At 36.4% G+C, this 22,754-nt stretch overlaps 1 protein-coding gene across 1 annotated transcript in view; it reads left to right on the plus strand.

The window, feature by feature from the left end:
- The window catches only part of THSD7B (thrombospondin type 1 domain containing 7B), an 852,814-nt gene that overhangs the window by 624,379 nt on the left and 205,681 nt on the right, over positions 1 to 22,754 (plus strand). The window contains exons 13-14 of the mRNA XM_076005495.1: positions 524 to 718; positions 7,315 to 7,578. Of these exons, the coding sequence (XP_075861610.1) occupies positions 524 to 718; positions 7,315 to 7,578 (459 nt within the window). The remainder of the gene's footprint in view (positions 1 to 523; positions 719 to 7,314; positions 7,579 to 22,754) is intronic.

The raw sequence follows: 22,754 nt of genomic DNA on the forward strand, positions 1-22,754 counted from the left end.
ATTTTAACTGATCCCTTAAGTATTAATAAGTAGAAGAAATTTTATTTATTGACAACAGAGATGCCTTTTTAAATACTGTGAAGTAAAAATAGGAATAATTCTATAAGTGCCATCTAACCAGCAAATAGAAGTCATATCTAGGAAGAGTCCATATGATTTTTTTAAATGTGTTTTCTTTTTTCCTATTTTTGTCCTCATCTTATTCTCTCCTACAGATTTTCTTTCCTAGTTTTGTATTATCCTTAGAGATCAGATGTGCAGGACCTGTACAATAAATTACTGGAAATTATTTTGGTTGCTGTCAATGCAAGGTTTAGATTAATAATGAAACCAATTAAATCCTCAAATACCTCCTATGGCAACAATAAAAATTTAATTTACAGAGAGAAATAAGGTTAGCTGGGTTGAACACCATGTGTGATCACAGTGAGACCCAGATTTTCAAACATATTTTGTCAAAGAGCCAGCAACTGACTGATTTAATCAAAATGATAACAAAAGAATACATGTTTATTTTTTTCAGCCATCTCCTGCATCTCTGATGATAACCAGCCAGCAGAAATGATGGAATGCCTCAAGCAGGCAAGTGGCATGCCTCCCCTTGTTCAGGAATGCATGGTCCCATGTCGAGAAGACTGCACCTTCACTGCTTGGTCCAAGTTTACACCCTGTTCTGCAAATTGTGAAGCCACCCAAAGTAGGCGACGACAGCTCACAGGTAGGGTGTGGTTTTTCATTCTTTACCTTCAGACAAGCCATACATCTCTGAACTTAAGCTCCACCAGGTCTTTCCCACTCCCTGTACCCCAATACATGTCCTCAACACCTAGAGCAATGCCTGGTCCATAATATGTACTCAGTTAATAGTTGTGCACTGAATGAAAGATGTGAGCCATTTTTGGCTATTAAGTTCATTTCTATATAGTTTTCTAATCTTTGTAGTCATAAAAGGCATTTTATCCACCAACTTCTTTGGAGTAGTTAATGGCACGGTTTCTGGTGTTTTGTCATGCCAGGATCTCAGCAAGCTTGAAAGCAGTCACTGATTTGGAAAGAACGTCAAAAGCAGATCTAACCTACATCGTTGTTTTTTTTGCCATTACCTCATAAGCAATTTGACATTTTTAAATTTTAGTACTGTAAGACAAAGATCATATTACATGTACAGATTCTGCTTCGTGGTGTATTATTATCAGTTCTGTTTACATCTGCAAAATTTAATGGAAATTAAAGCAACTACTAGCTTAATTGAAGTCCTGGAGCAGTTTTTGCATGCAATATACAAATAATTGATGCAGTAGTGTATTACACTACTTGTCTAGATAAATTTGCCACAACTTCTCTTAACTTTATATGTATTTGTATATACAGAAAACTTAATTCAGCAATTGGAGAACCAAAAGAAAAATGCCAGAATAATCTCTTAAATAAGAAAATTGGTGTTGACATTGAAGAATTAAGTGCAGATGACCACTTGTTCTCATGAGCAATTCAAATGCTATTAATAATTCTCTTGGTTCAGAGACCCCTTTGTCTGAATGCATTGCTTACCTGATCACATTTTAAATGTAAATCACTGTAATAGATTTACTTAATTGACTAGAGCATTTAACAGGATTTAGGCACACAAACTGAGAGCTCATTTGTAAATGTAGGTGAAATGTATAATCACAGATTAAAACAAATAAGATATGCTGTACTTGTGCTCACTCTCTCACAAAATATTTGTGCATATATAATTTTATACAACATTGGTTATATTTGTAAGGCAAAACAAATTTCCTATAGAGAAACAATACAATGGAAAAGACTGTGTGGAGTAATTTGAAATTCAAGGGCCAATTTAATGAAACTCTGTATGAACATACATAATGTGTCCAAAGCCATTATCCTACCAAGTCTTCATAGTTTTGACATAAGAGATTATTTCTACTAGAGGGAAAGGAAGTTTTTAATTAGTGGCCAGTTTCTTTTTTCTCTCTTGAAAATTTGCTAATGCTATTTTGCACCTGCAAAATGAGAATGGAAATGATTGAAAATCCTAAAGTACTTAATCATTTTACAACCAGCACAGTTTGTGTTATGCATTATTAAAACTCTAATGAATTTGACTTTTATTTAAAATATACTTTTTTTAAATTATATATATATTTTTTATTTCAGCATATTATGGGGGTACAGATTTTAAGGTTTCAATAAATGCCCATTTCCCCCCCTCCCCCCAAAAGTCTGAGTCTCCATCATGACCATCCCCCAGATGGTGCACATCTCACTCATTATGTATGTATATACCTACCCCCCTCCCCCCTCCCACCTGCCCAATACTCTATTACTGTAGTACCTATGTGTCCACTTAGGTGCTACTCAGTTAATACCAGTTTGCTGGAGAATATATCTGGTGCTTGTTTTTCCATTCTTGGGGTACTTCACTTAGTAGTATGGGTTCCAGCTCTAACCAGGAAAATATAAGATGTGCTATATCACCATTGTTTCTTAGAGCTGAATAGTACTCCATGGTATACATATACCACATTTTATTAATCCATTCTTGGATTGATGGGCACGTGGGCTGTTTCCACAGCCTTGCAATTATGAATTGTGCTGCTATAAACATTCGAGTGCAGGTGTCTTTTTTGTAGAGTGTCATTGGATCATTTGGGTAGATGCCCAGCAATGGGATTGCTGGATCAAATGGTAGATTCAGTTGTATCGCTTTAAGATATCTCCATATTGCTTTCCACAGAGGTTGAACTAGTTTGCAGTCCCACCAGCAGTGTAGGAGTGTTCCTCTTTCTCTGCAACCATGCCAGCATTTATTGTTTGGAGATTTTTTGATAAAGGCCATTCTCACTGGGGTTATATAAATATTGAAGAATGGTTGTATATTTTTCTACAAACTCTAACCCAAGAATTACTCATACTAAAAGACTGCTTGGAATTTCTTTTCTAAATCATTAACTGATATACTTTTAGATGGCTAATTTGTCTTTGTGTCTTCTTGTCTAGGAGATACCAAAACAATTGATTGATTTCATGAGATACATGAGCTGTAAAAAAAAAAAAAAACCAGTAAAATGAATCATTTAGTATCTTTGTTGAAAAAAATAAATCCTTGTAGTGAATTGAAATTTTTCCACTTTTCAAGACTTAATTTTTATTGACATGAAACTAATGTTTGCATTTTGATATCCTCTGTGTAATTTGATAGTAATAAACAATCTCTAACATGAATAGTGATAAAAGCCTTGAACTCAAACTCTAAAGCCACGTGACTCTTTCTCTCTTCAACACAGACACATACAGAGAAGAGTGTAAGTCACAAATAAAAGCCATTCTATTGAATATCAGGCCATCTAGAGTATTTATCTTTCCTTTTTTTATTTTTAATAAGAGGTTTTAATTCATTATCTGGGTATCATGTGTGTTATCCCCAGATTATAAAATCACAGATTTTAGCCTGAGAGGTTATTAAAGCAGTTGTTTATACAATGCTGAAAATAATCAAGTCATTTAATCTGTCCAGGTTTTATATATATTATATATACAATGCAATATGTAAATATATATTCAAAATAAGTAGATAACTAATACACATTCTGACTTAAGGGAAAAACATCCTTAGAGTTGTACTAGGGATTGATTTTTTAGTACCAGCTAGTTCTGAATCCAAAGGTTAATGTTGGTTTTGATTAAACTGTAATCAATGTTAAGGACCACTGATAATTTGTTTCTTATTGTGAGAACCATTTCTACATTAACTAACTTGCGCAAATCCTTCCTCAGACCAGTGAATCCATGTAATTAAGAAGGATATCACAAAGTAGAGACAGAATATATTTGTACAGAATATCTGTTCTGCTAGTAACTTCCAGTAGATGAACATGTTTTTCTTTTTTTCCTCCCCTTTCTCCTTTTCCTTCTTTCTTCCTTCCTCTTTCCCTTTTTCGTTTTGCTTTACAACTTCCTTTTCTCAATTATTCAATGAATATTTTTTGTTTACCACTTAATGTAATAGGCCTTGGAACTACCACAAGGTAGTAAATAGATATGATCTTAACTTAGCAGAGCTTATGGTAGATTTTTACTATAGATAATTGAAACACAGTATAGTATCTGCTATAGTAGCCGATGTGTTGGGTGCTACAATAGTTTCCTATTGTTGTTGTAATAAAATTGCCCATTTGAAAACCACATAGATTTATTAATTCACAGTTCCGTAGGGCTGCAGTCTGACTCGGGTTTCCCAGAACTAAAGACTAGATATTGGCTGCATTCCTTTCTGGAGGCTTTGGGAGAGAATTCATTCCCTCTGTTTTCAAGCTTGCAGAGGCTGCCTGTACCCCTTGGCTCATGGTCCTTTCTTCGATCTCCAAAGCCAGTAGCATCGCATCTTTCTAACTGTTCTTCCATGTTCAAGGATGGCTTTTGGAGGCAGTAACCTATTGGTTTGGACCAAGGAGGCATTAACTAGGGCTAAGAAGGGAAGGAAGAACTAGTGGAAATTTCTGGAGTAACATATGCAAAGGCCCGAAGCCAAACGAGTAATTTCTAGGAAATGAAGGATGCTCAGTATGACTGCATTGGAACATAGCAGAGGCAGACTGGTGCAGTATAGGCAGGAGGCAGATACTGATGGGCTCAGATCTATGGGCCTTGACAACTGAGGTGAGGAGTCTGAGCTATGGTTAGCCAATGATGGATTTTAAGTAGACAAACAATGTGATCAGATTTACACCTTTGAAAGTGGGCTCTGACTCCAGTGTGGTGTACAGCTTGAAAGGAGTGAGGTACTGTGGCAATATGATCTTGGAGGAAGCTGTCACAGTAATTTAAGCTGGAGATTTGAAGTGGGGCTAAATATGAGTGATATTCCAGTTGCAATGGAAACAAATAGGCTTGTTCAAAAGATAACAATCTCTTGAACATCATTTGAAGTAATATAATCATATGAAGTAATATATTTTCTTCATTAAATCAGAGGTAGGGGGTTCAACAAAATGTTCAAGAAATTCCAGTTTTTGACTTGTTGATGTTGGTGGAATTGGAGAATGCAGGGGAGAAAAGGTTGTAGCATGGCTTCTGCCACATTGGGTTTGATTGGTTCTTTAGGTGTAGATTTTCAGTTTATGGCTCAGAAGCTTGAGCAAGAAATCTGTGATGAAGATAATAATTTGTGATTGAAGAAATGTAGATAGTAATTTAAACGCTTCAAGTGGGTGAAGATTTAGGATCCAGGAGAGAAGAGAACCTAAGGTGGGATCCTGAGGAGCCCCATAAGTTGAGAGAGGTAAAGAGGAAGAAGAATTCATGAAATAAGCAAATAAATAATATGTGGACAAAGGGATAGTGTGGCATGGGGTGAGAATGAAGGACAGAAACACAGAATATGTGTCATAGAACTTGAAAAGGTTATTTCAAGAATGAGGATGTAGACAACAAATTGTACTATCATTGAGTGATCAAGTCTAAAAGATAGTCGAGGGTTTTGTTTCTTCTTTTTTTTATTTCAGCATATTATGGGGGTACAAATGTTTAGGTTACATATATTGCCCTTGCCTCCCCCTCTCCCCCAAGTCAGAGCTTTAAGCGTGTCCATCCCCCAGACGGTGCGCATCGCACTCATTATTTATGTATGTACCCATCCCCTTCTACCCCCTCCCATCTTCTTGATGCCCAATAAATGTTATTCCTATATGTGCACTTAGGTGTTGATTAGTGAAACCGGTTTGCTGGTGAGTACATGTAGTACTTATCTTTCCATTCTTGTGATACTTCACTTAGTAGAATGGGTTCCAGCTCTATCCAGGATAATACAAGAGGTGCTACATCACCATTGTTTGTTTCTTCTTGTTGTTGTTAATGTTTGTTTGCCTTATCACTTTGTTGAAAGTGGTGTGAAGGAATAGACTCAGTATTCAGGGTTAAGTGAGTTGAGAAAACAGTGTAAACTGAAGAAATGAATACGGGGGGTTCAATAGTACTTTATGGAAGTTTGGGAAGAGTAGAGACTTGGACATACTAAATGCTGATAGGAAGGAACCAATCACCACCCACTGTATGTCTCTCACCCTGTGATGGAGGCTTTGCTTCCCAAACTTAGCCTAAGTGTCCCTAGCAGTAGAGGCAAGTGAATACTTCCTCCCAGAGGGACAGAAGTATGGTGAAGCTACTGCCAGAATAATTTCAGTTCCTGCAGCAATCCTGCTTATTGACTGTGGACACAAGCATCAAGGCACACCATCCAGCCAGTCACCCAGTTGACAATTGTAGAATTGTGTGTGATGCAAACCGTCTGACAATGAGAAAGTAGCCCGTGCGTCATGTTGTATCAGACATTTCCAAAGCAGCCATAAACACTGGGAATAGAACAATAAAGCTGCCTACAATTTTTATAACCAGGCGTGACTCTAGCTAATGACTACTGAGGGAGCAAAAGGTAGAATTATTAGATCTACAAAAATTTTCAGTCATCTAGAGGAAGTGTGTTGGCGGGAACATTGAATCAAGTTACAGGCTGACCTAGAATCCACTAAAGAGGATTATCAGGTGTTCACAGCTGCATTGTCTTACTCAAAGCTGGGCTCACAGCTGAAAGGTCCCTCAAGGTGAACCGGTAAGGTAAAGTCATGTTCTAAAATGCTTAAGTTAAAAGGGTCTCTCAAAGTGAAAGTCATAGCTCTTTCTCCGATAAAATTTTCCAACATGATTTGATCATTTATTTCAATTTATTATTTGTGTCAACATTTGGGAGCTGCCTGATAGCAGGGACAAAAATAAGCTCAGCTTTGTCCATCTCACACTCCAAGGGACCTGTACTCTCACTCCAAGGCCATTGTAAGGGAGGGTATCATTTTGCTTCTTGAATAAATAAAACTCGGTTTTTAAAAAGTTGAAGAAAAAGGGAATAAATTACTACTTAGACCTTTTTGTTGGTTTCCCTGGCAACTTATTAGTTTCAAGGAGAATGAAGACAAGGAAATCAATCTCTATCAGTAAACTATAGAGAAAATAATATTAAATAAATTAACAAGAATTTTCTAGCTTTTGAGCCACTGTAGCAAACATCTTCTAAGTATTTTGTGCCATTCATGAAATCATTTTCTATTGTCTTTCAATTTAACTTGAATTTCACAGTTACCCTGGGAGTTGCTTTCATTGTCCTAGGATTTACTTTCATGGATGACAAAAAAGAGTGGGAAAAAAAAGGCTTTATTTTATTTAACGTTTAATATTCTAAGAGTTTGAAAACATGAGTGACTTTTTAACAAAATAGCAGGTATGAGATTAATGTATCAGTGTCTCTTGTTGGAACAGGGAAAAGCAGAAAGAAGGAGAAATGCCAGGATGCTGACCTGTACCCTCTGGTGGAGACAGAAGTGTGTCCTTGTGATGCGTTTGTATCCCAACCTTATGGAAATTGGTCAGATTGCATCCTTCCAGAAGGCAGAAGGGAGCCTCAGCGAGGACTGCGGGTGCAAGGAGACAGCAGAGAGTGTGGAGAAGGCATGCGCTTCCGAGCGGTAGCTTGCTCTGATAAAAATGGAAGACCTGTTGACCCCTCACACTGCAGCAGCTCTGGTAAGGAGATGGATGAGAATGTTGACACAGCTCAGGAGCTTTTTCTGTCTCAGGTCTATAATTAGTAGCTTTGTTGTATAATAATTGTTTTAGCTCTCGTTTGTCAGTAACACCGTGCCTCTCACAACAGGTGGGCATATAAAATGCACACATCTGTATCTCAGTGACTATCTGCAATGTGATGGTTTTGGATCCTTGACTCACCACATTCTATACTTCATCTTTGTTTATTGGCCACTTGTTTGTTTACTGGTGGTGTGCATGACTGCTTTCTACTTCACTGAGAAAGCCAAAGTCTAGTGCAAATGAATATATCTTATGCTGTTTTGCTGTTATGACCGTATACACAGAAGGCATCAGACCTCGAATTTCTTCTAAGGTAGTTGACAAAATACTAATGAAAACATTGATTTTTAAATGTTTTACAATACAAGGTGCAGGTACACCCAAGTTAATAGAATAAAGCTGTAGGAAAAATAAGAAGCAATCTGGGAGAGTTTTGTGAGATGTTAGAAGACAGTTCTTGAACCTTAGTTGGAAGAATTTGAAAGATTTGGGTGAATGGAGACAGGAATGAAGGTTAAGTACAGCTGGGATGAACGCTGGTGGAAAGGCTGAATTAATTATAGCTTATGAATTTCCTGTTCTGTTTTTCTTCTCTCACTACCTTTTTTATTTTAAGACTAAACAGTTGAGGAGTTTTACAGAGTACTATGGAGAGAATTCATGTTTGACTGGGAAACTTTGGAAACAAGTGGATAGGTTTTGGTCTTACTCATCAGGTTTTATGTACTATTAATAATAAGCTATCTCAGTAATACCAGGAATGGCAATTTGCATTCGGTTCTAATGTGCAAGTCAGGTACATAATAGTTCTTTATTGCTAATGTATTAGCTCATCTTTATTTCAGATATACCCATAGCATTATATGAATGCAATTTAATAATGTTTAATTAGTTCCATCCTTGCTCTATGTATGCTTCCTAGGTTAGCTTCTATTAATTGTTTTAAGTGAGTTGACTCCCAGAAACATTAAACATATCATAAGCAATTAATAGACCCATTTTAACATGACTATAATCTTTGTTCTTCAGCTTCTATGTGCATATTGGTTTATTTATCCATTTATTTTTAAAATCTATATATTGAACATCTGCTATGTACTTGGGCTGATATGATTTGGGTGTACAGTTATGGGGAAATTGGGAATGCATAGATTTTATGACTGGCAGATAGAAATAAATGAATGAAAAGAATTTTAAATCTTGGTCAGCTCTGAGGATGCTGGATAGAAAGTCTTCAGATGACTTTAGGGAAGTCCTCACTGAAGTGACATCAGTCTGAAATGTGAAGGATGAGAAGGAGGCGGCCAGGTGCAAAGTGCATAGCAAGGCCACCGCACTTAGTGGGATGTCCAGAAAATGAAAGGCAGCAAAGATGTTCTAGGAAAAAAATAAAAGAAGCTCTGTAGTTTGAGTATAAGGAGTGAGGGGACAGCTTTGTAAAGGAAGGTTGAAGAAGAAGGCAGGATCTTATGAGACAAGCCAAGTATTATTGTGGATCTAATTTAAGTCATCAGCTGGGAAGTGAGGTAGGTAATGTGACCCAATTTAGCCTTTTTAAAGATTGCTTTTGGCTACTGTCTGTAGAATGGCTTGAAAGGGGAAATTACCAGAAAACTAGAAAACTAGTGCAGTTAGTCAAGATAAGACACGATGGTGAGTTAGGCTAGGGAAATGAAAATAAAAAAATAGAGAAGTAGTTTTAAGATATAATTTGTGTATAGAATTAATAAGATTATTCCAAATGCAAATCATCTTTTTTACATACTATCATTTATTTCTAATTTTGCATAGATTTATGGAAGGTTTAATTTAGAAGATAATCATTTCAGATTAGAAATGAAAATCTGTTCAAGGAAGATGCAACATCTGTAACTTAAACCAATTTGCAGTGCAATAGCAAAACCTAGCAGGGAATCTAAAATATTTTCACCAAATGAAAATAGTGCTTTAATCAAGATTCACTATAGGCTCATAACTTTTATTATATTTGTGTTAAGATACTTTTACAGAACACCTTTTCAAGAAAAGTGAGGTTTTATTGTTTCTTTTTTAATACCAAGAGAAAATACCCCATTGTCACCTCTAGAGACATGATACATAGCCATCGATCAAAGGAAAAGAAAAAACTTTTAATTGTCACTAATGAAGCCATCATTTTTAAAAAAAAAAATTTTGAGACAGAGTCTCTCTCTCTCTATTGCCCTGGCTTTAGTGCAGTGATGTCATAATACCTCACTGCAACCTCAAACTCCTGGGCTCAAGCAGTCCTCCTGCTTCAGCCTCCCAGAGTGCTAGGATTATGGGCTGTGCCCAGCCTGTAATTCTTTTATATAGTCATGAATTAACATGCCATTGAGAATTCTATTTTCATCATGGACAAACTGATGTTCAGCGTGGTGACCTGTATCTTGTTTTCCTAATAAGAATGGTGATTGCTAAGCCCTTACATGGACTTTGTCTTCTATTTGCATTTGGAAGTCCTCAAGATGACACTGGGAGACTTCCTCCTGAGGATGGTTATTGTTATTCCTCATGCTGAGGTGTAAGGCCCCTGTGGTACACAGACCTGTGGGAGCACAACTCAGTACATTCTGAATGACCCATTCTTGTGGATTCCATGGATGGTTCAAACCACAGATAATCACAGCCACATCTGTTTGACTCTGGGAATATCACAGGAAAGACAAATATTAAACTTGTGCTTCATTAAAAAAAAACAACTTAAAAATGGAATTTGTGCCTATTGTCCTATCAGCCACTGTTGTTTCCTAATACGTCCCGTCACTGCCTCATGCAAAAGTGTTTGATGTATTTTCCGTCTGTGTGACAGCCGGCCATATGTTGACTGGGACTACCTAGTTTGCCAAAATTAAGATGCTTGAGGTGAGTTACTCCCAACTATGCCTCTTATCTCAGTGATGTTTTTCGTCAATGAGCAAGGAAAAAAATACTCCCCCAGCCCGACACACTGCATTTTCTCTCTCCCTGGTCCTGCCTTTATCTCTCCTTGGTCCTGCCTTTATCTCTCCCTTCATCCAGGTCTCTGCTCAATATCCCCCCAGAGCACATCTTTGTGACCCTTCTAATAAAGTCACCCTCCTCATCACTTCCTAGTCCCCTTACCTGTCTACATTTGCTGTTGTAGCACTTAACCACCAACTGACATATTATATATTTATGTTTTTGAAATCGTTGCTTATTAACTCTCTCCCTCCACTAGAGAATAATATTCCAAGAGAGTGGATACTTGTTTTCCTTTCTTTCATTTTCTTCAACTGCTGTATGTACAGCACAAAGAATAGTGCCTGAAAGTTAGTATGCATTCAAAACATATTTTTAAAAACATGACTGATCATCAGGACTTAGTAATTTTGTCTCCTAAGAATCTCTCAATCTTTTCCCTTTGCTTTTGCTATCCACTGCGCCTAGCAGTAGGTGTTTGACTGTTCTGTCTTGACGTATCCACCTGATACCTATCACACCAAGAGCCGTCAGCCATCCCACTGACGTGCAACCGTGACCACGCCACGAGCCGGCTTGCAATCTTCCCTGGTCTCCCCTTTACATAGCAGCTTCTTCAGACCCTCAAGGGCTTCCCTGAGTGTGAGTGTGTAGTCTACCTGGCAAGCCTCATTCTCTGGGATAAGATCAGGTGCTGCCCGTTGCAGGAAGCACATCCCCTTCTTCTATTTTGCTTCTTTTTAGTAAAATTTCCACATATAAATAGATTTTTATTTCTCTTACTAAATTGAGAGTTCATTGACATTCAGGACTGAATCATGTTCATTTTTGCACCTCCAGTGCCTAACACAGAGTCTGGCCTAATGCAGGCTCTCTCTAGATGTCATCTGGATGAATAAAAAGGCTAGTTTAGATATGACAAGAGTCCACACACATATACAGCTTCTGAAGTGTGTGTGTGTACGTGTGTGTGTGCATGTGTTTTAACAGCCTTTTGGGAAGAACAGCTGTGTATAACAAAAGCCAATCCATAGAGAAACCACCTGTGCAATACAGACAAAAAACGCAGAAAATCTTGTCCTGTTTTACCCTTGATATACACTTTGGGAATAGAGAAAATGAAATGACATAGTTACAAGTGGATAAGCAATGCTTTTGAAAGGATGAAAGAATGCAGAAAAAACAACTTTCTAAGTGATTCAGTGATAAGCGTGAATAAATGTTAATTCATCAAATTATAAAGTGAAAATGTAATGTTTTATATGTGATTCCAGATAAATCATAATTGATTTTGATAAGCAGTTAAAATGTTTTAGCCCTCATAATATCCTGAAATAAAAATAAATTAAAAAAATATATCATCTAGATATAATTTAGCATTTGCAGCTTAGGTATTGCAATTTCATTAATTTGCTGTCATACATAAGAAGACATGATAGACAAAATAATAATCATCATAATAATCTAAAGAATCTCTAAAGAATAAATATCATTTACATGTTTACAAACACTAGGAAAAAAGTGAATATAATATTAACGCATTTAGAAAGTTTATATTACCTGTATGTGTGTTCAATTTTATATAATTGAAATATTTGTGCTACAACTACATATGAACAAGTTTATTTTGGCGGAGCTGGGAGAATATACTCAGCGATTGAAAGTTCAATGTTTATTAGCCAAAGTGATTAAGAGAGTATTTTATAAAGTGACCCAGCAAAGATTTGTGAATCTCAAAGATCAGACAAACTTTTTAAACTACTGTGAGCCCTCCCCATAAGTCTACTGCATGGAAAGGACCTGAATAATTGTATGCCACCTTCTCTTGCAGAAAGAAATGGAAACTGTTTAGTCATCTGCAGTTCTTGCCAAATGACCCATTTCCTAAATCTTCTATACCTTTATATTTCCTGAGACATTGAAAGGCTCTTCAATTCACCATTTGAGGAGAATTAATAGTGTCTGGGCCAAGGAAATTTAAATTTGACAGGATGAAGATATGTTTGTGTGTTTTTCATGTTGCGATTTTGCCTCTTTTGCTTGTTTGTCTTAATACGGTTGTTGATACAAACTTCATACGGTATTGCTGCTTTAGAGATGTTTCTCTCTTCTGTCCACTTTTCTTCATCCTCATTGCTCTGTCTTAGTTCAGGCTGCTGCACCTTTCTCACAGGTTGGCTGCAGGGCCCACTGTCCTCAGTCCCTCCTGCTGCCACCCTTTCTCCCATTTCAATGACGGGAGTCTTTCCAGAGAGCAAATCTGATTATCACTCTGATAGATTTTAAACTGTCAGTGGCAACCCATTGCCCAGCCCCCTTACCATGGGATACAAGGCCTTTCATGATTTTACCCTCCTTTTAAATGTTTTAAATCATATGTAATAGCAGTACATAATTGGGGGGTACATGTGATAATTTGATACATTCGTATAATCATATCATGGTAATTGGGATGATCATCACCTTAAATTTTTATCTTTTCTTTATGCTAGGGACATACAAATTGTTCTAGCTGTTTTGAAATGTGCAATCAATTTATGTTAATATAGGCACCCTACTGATCTGTTGAACACCAGATTTTATTTCTTCTATCTAAGTGTGTATTTGTACCTATTAATCAGCTGCTCCTCATGCCTACCCACTACAATTCCCAGCCTCTGGTGACCACCAGTCTGCTCTCTGTCTTCCCGAAATGCCCTTCCTTAGCTCTCACATATGAATGAGAACATCTGATATCTCTCTTTCTGTGCTTGACTTATTTCCATTTCCATCCATGTTGCTGCAAATGACAGGATTTCATTCTTTTTATGGCTGAATAATATTCCATTGTGTATATATACCACTGCATTTTCTTTATTCATCCATCGATGGGCACTTTTTGTATATTGTAAATAGTGCTGTGATCAACATGGGTATGTAGATATCTCTTCCATACATTGATTTTCTTTCTCTTGGATATGTATCAGCAGTGGGTTTGTTCGATCATATGCTAGTTCTAGTTTTAGTTTTTTGAGGAACTTCTGTACTGTTTTCCATAGTGGTTGTATTAATTTACATTCAAACCAACGGTGTGCAAGGGTTCCCCTCTCTCATACCCTCATCAGTGTATGTTATTCCCTATCTTTTTGATAAAAGCCATTCTAACTGGGGTAAGATGATGTCTCATTGTGGTTTTGATTTTACTCTGCTTTAAACCCTAAAGCTTCATCCCTCATCCACCCCATTCTGGACTCCAATAGTCTCAGGTTCTTGCTTATCTCAATACATACCATTCACTTTCAGGAAGCTTTTGCCTTCTGTACCTATAAACTTTCCTCCAGATGTGACTTTAATTCCCCCCCACCTTGCAACCTAATTCTCAGATTGACTCCTAATAATCTTTCTGGATTTCCATAAGAAATGTCACCCTCATTAAAAAAAACAGAGACCATCTTTCCAGGTACCCCTTCTTCAACCATTAGAACTCATCAGATACTGAACATATCTGCCTTATGTCCCTTACCAAGATGCAGGTCCCCAATCCTGGTGCATCTCTTATTTTTCCTCCATTGTTGCTAGTCTATCCTGTCACCGAGGGCGGTGTGCTCCTTGAAGGATGGACTGTGTCTACCTCATCACACTGTCATCACAAACACCAGGCAAAGTTTCACCACATCATATGTCCTCAATAATAGTTCACAAAATACATGCCTAAATAATTGTAATCTACATATGTGTATTTCTTCCTTATGGTTGCTATAACAAAACTGCAAATTTGGTGGCTGTAAAATAATACACATTTCTACTTGTAGCTCTACCTCAAAGAGCTACAAGTAGAACTACCATTTGATCCAGCAATCCCATTACTGGGCATATACCCAGAGGAACAAGAGACATTCTATAAAAAAAATACATCTACACTAGAATGTTTATAGCAGCACAATTCACAATTGCAAATACGTAGAAACAACCCAAGTGCCCATCAATACATGAGTGGATTAATAAAATGTGGTGTGTATACACACACACACACACACACACACACACACCATGGAGTTCTACTCAGCCACAAAAAATAATGGTGATCTAGCACCTCTTATATTATCCTGGATAGAGCTGGAGCCCATTCTACTTAAGTGAAGTATCACAAGAATGGAAAAACAAGCACCATATATACTCACCATCAAATTGATATTAACTGATCAACACTTAAGTGCACATATTGTAGTAAAATTGATCAGGTGTTGGGCAGGTGGAAGGGAGGAAGAGGGGATGAGGTATATACACACCTAATGAGTGCAGTGCACACCGTCTGGGTGATGCACACGCTTGAAGCTCTGACTCGGGTAGGGCAAAGGCAATATATGTAACCTAAACATTTGTACCCCCATAATATGCTGAAATAAATAAAAGAAAAAAAACCACACACGTTTATTCCCTCATAGTACTAAACGCCAGAAGTCCAAAATCAGTTTTGCTAGGCTATGTAAAGTTTTACTAGGTTGTCCTGTGTGCACAACCGGGAACTAATTTCCCATCTCCATATCCTTCATTTAATTACATCTGCAAAGTCCCTTTTGACAAAAAGGGTAACATTTACAGGTCCCAAGGATTGGGACCTAGATATCTTTGGGGCAATTATTAAACCTACCATGATATGTGAAGAAGGCTGTCATGTTTTTAAAGATAGACTCTTTAAAGATGTATTAATAAAAAAGAATTTTAAATTTCTATCAAGTATTAGAAGCCTTCACATAGTGTTATTTTCTTGTGTTTTTTTTTTAATATGTAATATCTACACGTGGGAATTTATGGGAACAACTGACATTATTATCTGGAAAATTATTAGGCAATATATTGTTGGCTATAATGTTGTAATGACGAATGTAAATAGGGTTTTGGTTATTTCCTTGAATAAGAATATATGGAATCAGTATTCCTTTCACTTTTATTTTGTTTTTTACTGGATATGGGGTATCCCCTTGTCTCGAGGTCACATATTCACCTTATCTCATTTATTTATTATGTTATGCTTTCTAATTCCAACCTATTTAACAGTTGCTAGTAACAAGGGCTTACTGATAAGATCTCATCTTTGACAAAGGAGACAAAAACATACACTGGGGAAAGGAATCCTTATTCAGTAAATGGTGCTGGGAAAATTAGATAGCCACATATAGAAGACTGAAACAGCAACTGCACCTCTCATCTCTCACAAAAATCAATTCACAGTGGATAACAGACTTTAAGGCATGAAACTATGAGAATTCTAGGAGAAAATGTTGATAAAACTCTTATAGACATTGACCCAGGGAAAGAATTTATGGAGAAGACCCCAAAGACAATTATAGCAAAAACAAAAATAAATAAATGAGACCTGATCCAATTGAAAAGCTTCTGTACATACTAGGAAACTGTCATGGTAACAAACAGACAACCTGCAAAATGGGACACATTTTGCATGCTACACATTCAATAAAGGGCCAATAACTAGAATCTACATAGAACTCAAGAAAATCAGCAAGAAAAAAAATCAAACAACCCTAGTAAAAAGTAGGCAATAGACATGAACAGAAATTTTCATAAGAAGAAAGACTAATGGTCAAGAAACATATGAAAAATTGCTCAACATCTCTAATCACCGGGGAAATGCATATCAAAATCACAATAAAATATCACTTAACTCCAGTGAGAATGGCCTTCATCAGAAAGTCCTAAAACAATAAATATGGTATGGACGCCGAGAGATAGGAATACTCATACACTGCTAGTGGGACTGCAAACTAGTACAACCTCTATGGAAAGTAATATGGAGATACCTCAAAGAGCTACATATAGAACTACCATTTAATCCAGCAATGCCATTACTAGGTATCTACCCAAAAGAACAAAAGACATTCTACTATGTGCAGTATCACAAGAATGGAAAAACAGGCACCACCTGTACTCACCATCAAATTGGTATTAACTGATCAACACTTACATGCACAGATAGTAATAACCTTCATCAGGTGTTAGGCAGGTGAGAGGGGGTTATGGGGATGGGTAAATTCACACTTAATGGGTGCAGTACACACCGTCTATGGGATGGACACACTCGAAGCTCTGACTTGGATGGGCAAAGGCAATATATATAATCTAAAAATTTGTACCCCTGCAATATGCTGAAATAATAAAAATAAGCTCTCTAACACTGTTGGCAGTGATATTTTGGGTATAACACCAAAAACACAGGCAACAAAAGCAAAAATAAGGAAGTGTGACCATGTCAAACTAAAAAGTTTCTAGGTAACAAATGAAACAACCAACAAAATGAAGAGGTAATCCACAGAATGGGAGAAAATATTTTCAAAGCATATTTCTAATAATGGATTAATATCCAAATTATTTGTAGAATTCATACAACTCAACAGTTAATAACAAATAATCTGATTGAAAAATGGACAAAGGACCCGAAGAGGCCTTTTTCTAATGAACAAATGCCCAACTGGTATATGAAAAGTTGCTCAACCTCATTAATTATCCAACAGATGCAAATGAAAACCACAATATGATATCACCTTATAGCTATTTCAATGTCTGCTATCAAAAAGTCAAAAGATAACAAGTGTTGGTGAGATGTAGAGAGAAGAGAACCCTTATACATGTGTGGTAGGAATATAAATTGATTCAGCTGTTATGAACAATAGTATGGAAGGTCCTAAGTCAATTCAAAGTAGATCTAACATATGATCAAGCAATCGGACTTCTGTGTTTCTATCCAATGAAATAAAATCACTCTCGTAAAAGGTTCATTGCAGTATGATTCACAACAGCCAAGATATGGAAACAGCCTAAGCATCTGTTGACAGATTAATGGATAAAATGAATAAAATAATTTTGTTGCACATGTATTTGTGTGTATATGTACAAATATATATGTATATAACATATACATATATATTATATATATGATGAAACATTATATGACTTTACAAAAGAAAGAAATTCTTCCATTTGCAACAATATGGATGACCTGGAGGGCATTAGGCTAAGTGAAATAAATTAGATACAGAAAGACAAATACTACATCACATTTATATATGCACTCTAAAGAAGTCAAACTCATGAAAACAGAAAGTAGATGAGTGGCTGCTAGGGGTTAGTGTTAGAGTAAATGAGGAGATGTTGATCAAAGGGTACAAATTTGCAGTTTTAAGATAAGTAGTAATGTATACCAACGTACATCGCAGTGACTACAGTTGATAATAATATATACTTGAATTTCTCTAAGAGAGTGAATCTTAAGGACTGTTACCACACACATACAAAATGGTAACTTTGTGATGTGAAGGATGAAGGATGTGATATTTAGCTTGATGGAAATAATTTCATAACATATGTGAATATCAAAATATCACATTGTGATATTTAAAAGTATTTTAAAGTGTCGTGTCAAAATATGACACTGCACATGTCAAATATATGTAATTTCTATTTGTCAATTAGACCTCAATATAGCTAAAAAATACATAAAGACAATATGCAGAATGGGAGAATATATTTGGAAATGATATATCTGATAAGGGTCTTGTATATAGACTATATGAAGAATTCTTATAAGCTAACAAAAAACAGTATTTGTCTTTTTATTGTTGAAACATGATCCAAGGATCTAAATAGGCATTTCTCCAAAGAAAATACCAAAAAAAAGGCCAATAAGCATATGAAAAGATGCTCAGTATCCTTAGTCATTAAGAAAATGCAAACCTAAAACCCAGTGAAATACCACTGCTTACCCACTAGTATGGCTATAATCAAAAAGATAAAAAACAAGTATTGGCAAGGATGTGAAGAAATTGGAACTCTTCCACATTGCTGGTGGGAATGTAAAATGATTCAGCTGCTTTCAAAACTGTTTGGCAGTTCCTCAAAAAGGTAAACATAGAGCTACCACGTGCCCCAACAGGGATGAAATATACACCCAAGAGAAATGAAAACATACATTCACATAAAAATGTGTACACAAATGTTTAGTAGCATCACTCATTATATCCAGAGACGTAAAAAAAATCCATATTTTTATCAACTAAAATGAATTTTAAAATGCAGCCTATACATGTATTACTAGGCAATTAAAAGAATGAAATACTAATATCTCCTTCAATATAGATAAATCTTGATACAATTATACTAAGTGAAAGAAATCAATTGCAAAAGATCATGTAATGTATGATTCTATTTACATGAAATGTCCAGAACAACCAAATCTATTGCTGTGATTCGAATGGATGTGTCTCTCCAAAATTCATATGTTGAAACTTAATCATCAACACAATAGTATTAAGAATGGGGCCTTTAGGAGGTGATTAGGTTATGAGGGTTCCACCCTCATGAATAGGATTAGTGCCCTTATGAAAGGGTTTGAAGGAACGTGTTTGTCCCTGGAGGGACACAGCAAGAAGGTCGTTTATGGAGAACTGTCCCGCCCCAGACACTAAATCTGCCAGCATACTGATCTTGGGCTTCCCAGCCTCCAGAACTGAGAGAAACAAATTTCTATTGTTTACGAAGTACCCAGGCTGAGGTACTTAGTGAAGCAGGAAAAAACTAAGACATCTGTAGAGACAGAATTTAGATTAGTGGTTGCCTAGTACTGGGGGAGAGAAAACTGTGGGAGTGTGGGTAAGACTGCTAATGGATATGGGGTTTCTTTCTGGGGTGATGGAAATGTTCTAAAATTGTGGTAATAGTTGTACAACTCTGTCGATATACCAAAAAAACATTGAATTTTACATTTCTAATGAATGAATTTGATGTGAATTATATCTCAGTAAAGCTGTTTGAATTAAAAATCATTTTTCAGATCTAATGAAGAATTTTAATAATTTAAAAGAAAAGTTTGGTGCAAATATATATAAAAATAAAACACATCTATGTATGTATTATATATACATATAATATACATGTGTATCCGTGCATATACATATACATACACATACATTCACACATATATCTAAAATATTGATACTACTGATTTTGACTCATTTGGAGGATTTTCTGGAGAATGATAAGAATAGACTTGTAAATTAATTAAATGTGAAGCATGCCAGAAGAAAAATCCGAATGAAGTATTCCGTTAAGACAGTGATAAATTCTGGGATGGTTTCAGGTTTCAGGAATAGCACCTCATAGAAGGGGAATATTTAATCTGAATCTTAAAGGAGAAAATAATACATTATGGTTTGGTAATATTGACTGGTCTTTCGTGATTAAAGTATATGTAGGTCCTAGAAGACTAGGTTGGAAATGTGGGTTGGAGTTAAACCTCTTTAGGAACTTACGCTGAAGAGACTTTGTTATTCGAGGTAGTTTTTCCCCCTCAAACTTGAGTAATGTTTGAACTTGTTTTTTAAGAGATTCATGTCTAACAGAACTCCAATGTTAACTAAAATTAGTTTTATGATAAAATTACTTAAGTATGTAGTAACATAAAAGTAAGCATAACCCCCTTACGCTTAGGAGACAGCTCTATGAGCTGAAAGATACACAATATTTTAAATATTAAATTTTGAAATTGTCCTATGAAAAATATCTGCAGGCGCCTGCATAACTCAGCTTTAGGCCAATAATCCTCAACCTTTTTACTTTGATGACGTATTTACCCAATAAAGTTTATCCTGAACACACCCATCAGAAAGGGACTTTGCCCAAGGACTGCCCCATGGATAAGATTTCTTGCCTGGGGGTGAGAGGAACCCAGGAGCAAGGGCCCTCACTCACCTTTCTCTCTCCCACTGATTCTGCAAAATCTCAAACTGTCTGGACACTACAGCTTAGAAACCAGGGGCCCTAAGCAGGGCTGTGATAGAGTCCATATGTACTTTAGAAAGGTAATTCTGGCTTCAGGATTGGGGTTGGATTAGATAAAAGTAAAATTAAAGGTAGAAAAACCAGCCGGAAGAGAGTGACCATAGTCCCTGTGAGATCGGAAACAGGGGGCGACCTCGAGGATTGGGCGGGAAGACACTGGAAGTGCAGCGACACAGTGGGTTGGGGAATAATTTTAAAACTGAGCTGGTAATAAATGGTGACATTAACAAGGGTAAATATCAAGCTTGTGAGTGGAAAATGAAGAACTCAGTTTTTAGACAATTTGAGAACTGAGCGGGCAAATTATTAGAAATGTTGAACACACACACACACACACCTGAAAATATTTGATTGAAGTCAGGAGAAAGAAATTTCTGTAGTTATAGCTTTGGGATATATATTTTAGAATAGCTTATATATAGGCAGCAAGGTAGGTGATAAGAATGATGTTGACAACGGGAAATGACGACTTCAGACAGAACTCTAGGAAACGTTATTATCTGACATGTTTGTGGTGGAATTTGCTAAAACCGCCTCACTGACAAGAGAAGCTTATTACTAGAAAAGTCAGATGAATAATTCTAAAATCGGAAAGATCTTTATTTTTTAAGTCTAAATGGAGCTTCCTTCACCCGTGGGTTCCACATTCACTTTATTAATTACAAATTAAATCTAAAATATTGCCTGCATAAGAGCTTTTCAAAAGTTTGAAAATACTTGTATCACCTCCTCCACTTAAAAATGTTTTTTTTCTAGGCTCCATATTGAGAGTTTTTTTGTATTCTGACATATATGACACTTTCTCACCTTTTTCGTCATTGTGCTTGTTTTTCTCCAATATGCTTTCATTTGGCAATAAGCACTTAAATGATAGTAAAGGGAACATAGTGTCCCAATGTCCTTTTCAACCACGCATTTCACGGACCATATGCTCCAACCAGGCTGGACTTCCTCCCACTGTTCCCCACGCACCTTCTGTCCTTCCAAGACTCCGTTCCTTTGCCTATGTTCTTTCCTCAGTTTGGTGTCATTTTTCTCTTTAAGGTGAACTTCTTCTCATTTTTGAACCCTGACTTAAGTAAGTTACTTCAGAAAACAACTTTTCCCCACCTTCACTAAGCTGTTTTTGTATTCTCACAGAAATTTAGTCATACCTTCATGTGGAATATGATTTACATTAGGCTTTATCTCTTTGTGTGTCTTTCTCCCCTTCCAGATTGTTAGTCCTTAATTCTTGGCTCATTTACTCATTCATGGAGGACATATTTATTGGACACCTGTGATGTGCCCAAAACTATGTTGCACCTTGGCTATATAGTGTTAGAAAAAACAGATGTGATCTCTGGGCAGTGTAGTAGTTGAGAGAGATATCAAGAAAATATACACACAGAATATGTCATTTCAAATTGCCCTAAGGCCTCTGAGCAAAAAGGATAAAGGTCCTATGAGATAATAAGAAGGATGAAAGGGCATCATTTAAGGTGGAGAATCAGGGAACACCACTCTAGAGAATAAAATGTGATCTAAGACGTGAAGGACAAGCAGATGTAGATGTATAATAGGCAAAAAAAATATTCCTTAGGACAGAGTTAATGCTCAAAAAATGTCTCTTGCACAAATAGGAATACAATATTTGCAATATTGTATTGCCTTTTCCCACTGTCTTTGGGCCATTTTAATGCTATTTTTGTGCATGTTTTGTATTGTTCTATAAACCATCTTAAATAAATACTTCTCAGTAAATAACATCTGCATTACACTAAATAAAGTGCATAATTTAATTTGTATAGTAACTATTGATCCATTTTCAGTTTGCAGTCAAAAGACTCTCAAAGTCTGCTTTTTAGGAACTGCTATAAAGTTGTGCATTCCCCATTCTGAGTATATATGTTCAGTTACTCTTTGGGTACCATAATATGGAACTTTGCTTTTACCTGTATGCCCTTTGTTATTCTTAGTTGCAGCTCATTATTCCAGTTTTCAAAGGGTTCTAAATCTTGATTCTGACATCCAACATATTAACTATAACTCTCAGCTTTATATCATCCACAAATTTGATAAGCATGCCATCTGTGTCTTTATCCAAGTTGTTAATCAAAATGCCGGACAAAATAGGACCAAGCATTTCCCCTGCAGCATTCAGTTGCAGAGAAATCTCTCTCAGGATGGCACTGATCCATTAATCAGCATTGTTTGGATAGCTACCAAAATCCATCTAGCTCCTTGCATTGGTTTATAAGGGTATCAGGAGTTTTTTTCCAATTCCTTTCTACCTATAGCATCCCCTTCTTTCTTCTCTACCAGGATATAAACCCACC

The sequence above is a fragment of the Microcebus murinus genome, chromosome 8, assembly GCF_040939455.1.
Source record: "Microcebus murinus isolate Inina chromosome 8, M.murinus_Inina_mat1.0, whole genome shotgun sequence".
Lineage (NCBI taxonomy): Eukaryota > Metazoa > Chordata > Mammalia > Primates > Cheirogaleidae > Microcebus > Microcebus murinus.